Genomic DNA, 6,000 nt, shown 5'->3' with positions numbered 1-6,000 from the left:
CCCCTCTCCCTTCCATACTTTCATCTCTCTTCCCCCCCCTCTCTCTCATACTTTTCATCTCTCTTCCCCCCCCCTCTCTCTCATACTTTTCATCTCTCTTCCCCCCCCTCTCTCTCATACTTTTCATCTCTCTTCCCCCCCCTCTCTCTCATACTTTTCATCTCTCTTCCCCCCTCTCTCTCTCATACTTTTCATCTCTCTCTCATACTTTTCATCTCTCTTCCCCTCTCTCTCTCTCATACTTTTCATCTCTCTTCCCCTCTCTCTCTCATACTATTCATCTCTCTCTCGTACTTTTCATCTCTCTTCCCCCTCTCTCTCGTACTTTTCATCTCTCTTCCCCCTCTCTCTCGTACTTTTCATCTCTCTTCCCCCTCTCTCTCGTACTTTTCATCTCTCTTCCCCCTCTCTCTCGTACTTTTCATCTCTCTTCACCCCTCTCTCTCGTACTTTTAATCTCTCTTCCCCCCCTCACTCTCGTACTTTTCATCTCTCTTCCCCCCCCTCTCTCTCGTACTTTCATCTCTCTTCCCCCCCTCTCTCTCGTACTTTTCATCTCTCTTCCCCCCCTCTCTCTCGTACTTTTACTCTCTCTTCCCCCCCTCTCTCTCGTACTTTTACTCTCTCTTCCCCCCCTCTCTCTCGTACATTTCATCTCTCTTCCCCCCCTCTCTCTCGTACTTTTCATCTCTCTTCCCCCCCTCTCTCTCGTACTTTTCATCTCTCTTCCCCCCCTCTCTCTCGTACTTTTCATCTCTTCCCCCCCTCTCTCTCGTACTTTTCATCTCTCTTCCCCCCTCTCTCTCGTACTTTTCATCTCTCTTCCCCCCCTCTCTCTTGTACTTTTCATCTCTCTTCCCCCCCCTCTCTCTCGTACTTTTCATCTCTCTTCCCCCCCTCTCTCTCGTACATTTCATCTCTCTTCCCCCCCTCTCTCTCGTACTTTTCATCTCTCTTCCCCCCCTCTCTCTCGTACTTTTCATCTCTCTTCCCCCCCTCTCTCTCGTACTTTTCATCTCTCTTCCCCCCCCTCTCTCTCGTACTTTTCATCTCTCTTCCCCCCCTCTCTCGTACTTTTCATCTCTCTTCCCCCCCTCTCTCGTACTTTTCATCTCTCTTCCCCCCCTCTCTCGTACTTTTCATCTCTCTTCCCCCCCTCTCTCGTACTTTTCATCTCTCTTCCCCCCCTCTCTCGTACTTTTCATCTCTCTTCCCCCCTCTCTCGTACTTTTCATCTCTCTTCCCCCCCTCTCTCGTACTTTTCATCTCTCTTCCCCCCTCTCTCGTACTTTTCATCTCTCTTCCCCCCCCTCTCTCGTACTTTTCATCCCCCCCCCTCTCTCGAACTTTTCATCTCTCTTCCCCCCCCCCTCTCTCGTACTTTTCATCTCTCTTCCTCCCCCTCTCTCATACTTTTCATCTCTCTTCCTCCCCCTCTCTCGTACTTTTCATCTCTCTTCCTCCCCCTCTCTCGTACTTTTCATCTCTCTTCCCCCTCCTCTCTCGTACTTTTCATCTCTCTTCCCCCTCTCTCTTTCTCCCTCTCTCTTTTTCCCCCTGTCTCACGTTCCTCTTTATATCTCTACCCTCCCTTATTTTCCTATCTCTTCCTCCCCCTTTTCCCATCTTCCTCTCTTCCCCATCTTTTCCACCCTCTCCTCTAAACTTTCCCCCCTCTCCCTCCATCTCCACCATTTTCTATCTTTTCCTTCCGTCTCCATTTTTCTTTTCCCTATCTATCTCTTTGTTTCATCTCTCACCCCACCCTCCTATCTGCATCTCTCACTCACTCCTCCTTCCCTTTCTCTCTTGCCTCCTCCTTCCCTTTCTCTCTTGCCTCCTCCTTCCCTTTCTCTCTTGCCTCCTCCTTCCCTTTCTCTCTTGCCTCCTGCTTCCCTTTCTCTCTTGCCTCCTCCTTCACTTTTGCATCCTCCTCCTCCTTCACTTTTGCATCCTCCTCCTCCTTCACTTTTGCATCCTCCTCCTCCTTCCCTTTTGCATCCTCCTCCTCCTTCCCTTTTGCATCCTCCTCCTCCTTCCCTTTTGCATCCTCCTCCTCCTCCCCTTTTGCATCCTCCTCCTCCTCCCCTTTTGCATCCTCCTCCTCCTCCCCTTTTGCCTCCTCCTCCTCCCCTTTTGCCTCCTCCTCCTTCCCTTTTGCCTCCTCCTCCTTCCCTTTTGCCTCCTCCTCCTTCCCTTTTGCCTCCTCCTCCTTCCCTTTTGCCTCCTCCTCCTTCCCTTTTGCCTCCTCCTCCTCCTTCCCTTTTGCCTCCTCCTCCTTCCCTTTTGCCTCCTCCTCCTTCCCTTTTGCCTCCTCCTCCTCCTTCCCTTTTGCCTCCTCCTCGTTCTTCTCTTGTGCCTCCTCCTCCTCCTTCCCCTCGCACACATTCCTTCTTTCTCCTTCAGTCCCCTTTTTCTTCCCTTTCCCTCTCAATCCCGTTTTTCTTCCCTTTCCCTCTCAATCCCCTTTTTTCTTCCCTTTCCCTCTCAATCCCCTTTTTCTTCCCTTTCCCTCTCAATCCCCTTTTTCTTCCCTTTCCCTCTCAATCCCCTTTTTCTTCCCTTTCCCTCTCAATCCCCTTTTTCTTCCCTTTCCCTCTCAATCCCCTTTTTCTTCCCTTTCCCTCTCAATCCCCTTTTTCTCTCATCTTCTAATCCTATCTCACTTTTTATCTATTTATTTAACTATCTTTATCTAGCTCCACCTTTCTCACATTTTCTCTTAATGGCAATATCTGTAATAGGAATGGAAACGTACATGTAGAAGTAACATTACAACCAAATTAAAATTAAGAACATATTCAGCAAATGGCGTAATAATATTTGGTGGTTAGTAAAAAAATACAACTACAATATGAATTGATTGATTTTCATAAATGCAAATGTACAAAGAAATAACCAAAATTTCATATAATCATTAAAAATTAGAAACATTTTATCAATGATATTGCAAAATGGAGTTCATTTCGTGCATACTATTTTTAAAGATAGAAAACAATTGTTAATATAGATTATAAGGAAAAATAGTGAAATATTTTTTATAATTGTTACATTTTTGTTGCATAGTTTTTCACAGAAAATGAATAAAATATGTATTTTAATCATGCTCACCAGCAGTTATGAAACCGATTTGTTACCGAATTGTTAGGCCTATTACAGGTATTGCCTTAAATTTTACAAAGACTGGATTAAACTGAATTCTAAACAATTCCTTTTTGCTTGCTTTTAATAGCGTCTATGCTTTTGTCTTGCTTCAAGACTTTTGTAACATTTTCATTTTTACATAAATATTAAGTTAATCTGCTTTTTACATTAATACCTAAAAAAAAGTTTTTCTTAATGTCTCTGCAGTTTTGTCTTGCCTTTGCTATTTCTTTATTTTATCTTTTCTTGCTCAAATGTTTTATAAATCTGTCAAACTTGATTTATGGCATTTGCTTCAATAATAATAATAATAATAGTAATAATAATAATAAAAATAAATGCTGCTTGAGAAATAAAAAAGAAAAATAATTCAAATTATCATTTTTCCCCTGTGCTCGCTCTTAAATTTCTTTAACTCCCAGAAATCCCTAAGGCTAAATCATAAAATTTAGAAAATCACTGAATTTTATTTGTAATTAAAATATTTTTTCTAGTTATTTTTTCTTTAGTAATGATACCAACGCATACTCTTAATTCTGGAAAAGGTCATGAATCCACAAACTTTGGCCCAAAATTTGAGGTTAAATTCATACTCACTACTTGCTCAGCTCTGGCATTTTTTTTTTATCAAGACAGAATGTTAAGTGAACCAATTATTGTTTTTCTTTTTTCTTTTTCTGTTATTGTTTTCGTTGATCCAAAATGCTATCCCTAATCAAAGATGGCAATACAATTTCATTCAACCTTTATCTTTTATCTAAAATTCAATTCATTTTTATTATTTCCCTTTACAATAAATCAAAACCTGTTTAAAAGTAAATAAGTTTAACAAATTAATTTCTCTTTCACCTCTAACCTCAAACGCTATATATCATTCATGAATGTTTTTTGGTATTAAATTTCTATTAAATTGTATGAAAACTAAAATTATTTTTACTGGTATCATTAAAAGTATTTATACATTTATTTTGTAATCACTAAATTTCATAATTATATCTATTTCACTATCTATAAAAAACAAATCTTTAAATTTCTTTTGTAATATATGAAATATGAGAGAAAAAACCTATAGATATTAACATTTATTTATGAATTTTTTAAAACTGTTCTTTTATAATTCTGCAACATGAAAGAAATCATTAAAGTGAAAAATTTTAATAAATCTTTGTAAGTATATAGTGTTTGTCTGTAATGATCATAAAAATAATTTTCATACTCAAACATAAAAACATGGAAGTCGAAAATAAAATAGCTGGCTCTTATTGTGGGAGGTTTATCAATTTTCCTACTAATAAGAAACGAAATTCGCTTCCAACGTCTGTAAATCCTTTCTCTTAAAAATGTTAGGCTTATCTTAATGAAGAAAAGGACACAACTCCTTCACACAAATCTTAACTATGAAGAATTTTTAGTGTTGATTACATTCAGCAATCCAAGATGGCTGCTATGAACACGGTTATCTCCACAATCTCATTCCCCACTTTCATGCATTACACACACACACGAGTGATAGCAAGCATTTATCCAGGTATAATACGGTTATAATTTTATTTTTCTTACGGAAATGAATAGTTTCCAAACTGAACCAACAAACTTGATTATCTAATATATTTCTATAAATTAGAATTATTGAAATACTTTCCTAATTTCCTTATATGTTTATTTTTCATTTATTTCAACTAATTTTTCTATTCATTTTTTTATTATTATTATATAAAATTAGAACATAATTTATTCATTAAGAGTTGGAATAATTGATGTTAAGGAAAATATACCAAATTATTATTAGTAGTAAAAATAAAAGAAAATGAAATATGATAAAATGCCGTAAAAAGTTCTAACAATTTCTTTTTTAATTTGACTATTTCAGCATTTTTTTTCCTTCTCTACCATTCCATTTTTCCAATTTATTAAAAAAAAAAAAAATTTTTTTTTTAAATTAACTTTTTTTTTTGTGGGTGGGGGGGTTGTTTTCATGTAGAATTTATAGGTATTTATAATATATATGATTTTAAAGTATTTTTATTCTAATGAATAATTTCATATTAATGTTTTCCAATGCTGAAAAGTTTTTATTTTCTTAGGTCTCGATAGTATTTGATATTTTGAGATAAAATAAGATGTTTAGGTCTACTTTATTGGAAGCCCTTTTTTCTGACTCCTTGTCCTTTCCTTCCTTATATGACTGTTGTCGAGCAGGGTCATCTCCACGCTTTGATTCCTCACGCATTGGTTCCCCAAAGTTTGTATACCCCAATTTGGAATGGGACGATGAATTTGCCGAAGGTAGGAACCAGTATTACCTGCCTCCCTAGTTATTTATACATTTCTGCCTACAGTGTCGTATGTTGCCATGCTTTATCATCTAGCATGATTCATTTGCCAGTAACACGATCATTGAAAATACATTACAATTGTGTTGATTTGCATGCATTATATATCCAGGGAAGGTGCGTTTCTTTGTGGCAACTGTATCAATACATATATCACCAGTAAAAAGTGTGACAATCTCTGTACAATAGAAAGAATTAAAAAAAAAAAAAAGAAAAAAAGCCATATTCATGTTTATCATTATGATATATATTGATTATTGGTCATTACATATACACACACAGTCATCATAAAAACATGTAAATTGTACGAGATATATATTTCAAGTTGATTAAAAATACTGCATTCTTCTGTTTTATATTTTTAGTTTTTCTATTGTTCTCACAATTGTTTTCGTTGTAAGATTAATATGTTTGAATTTTCAATTCGTTCATGAATTTAGCTGTATGCTTCCCCCCTTTTTTTTTTTTTTTTTTTTTGATAATTCATCCTGTAACGGCTTCTTTATTATAATTACCTCACTGA

The 6,000-nt window shown here is 37.1% G+C and overlaps 1 protein-coding gene across 29 annotated transcripts in view; it reads left to right on the top strand.

Moving 5' to 3' along the window:
- Nucleotides 1-6,000, top strand: part of LOC145259864 (cytoplasmic dynein 1 intermediate chain 2-like) — a 227,664-nt gene that overhangs the window by 159,784 nt on the left and 61,880 nt on the right. For 14 of the 29 annotated variants that reach the window (XM_080117730.1, XM_080117724.1, XM_080117725.1 and 11 more), the window contains one exon: nt 5,344-5,430. The exons of the other annotated variants lie outside the window; for them this stretch is intronic. In XM_080117730.1, the coding sequence (XP_079973856.1) occupies nt 5,344-5,430 (87 nt within the window). The remainder of the gene's footprint in view (nt 1-5,343; nt 5,431-6,000) is intronic. 29 annotated transcript variants of the gene reach the window in all.

This window comes from Euprymna scolopes, chromosome 35 (genome assembly GCF_053919585.1).
Source record: "Euprymna scolopes isolate OS-2025 chromosome 35, ASM5391958v1, whole genome shotgun sequence".
Classification (NCBI taxonomy): domain Eukaryota; kingdom Metazoa; phylum Mollusca; class Cephalopoda; order Sepiida; family Sepiolidae; genus Euprymna; species Euprymna scolopes.
This window is presented reverse-complemented; position numbering and strand designations above follow the sequence as displayed.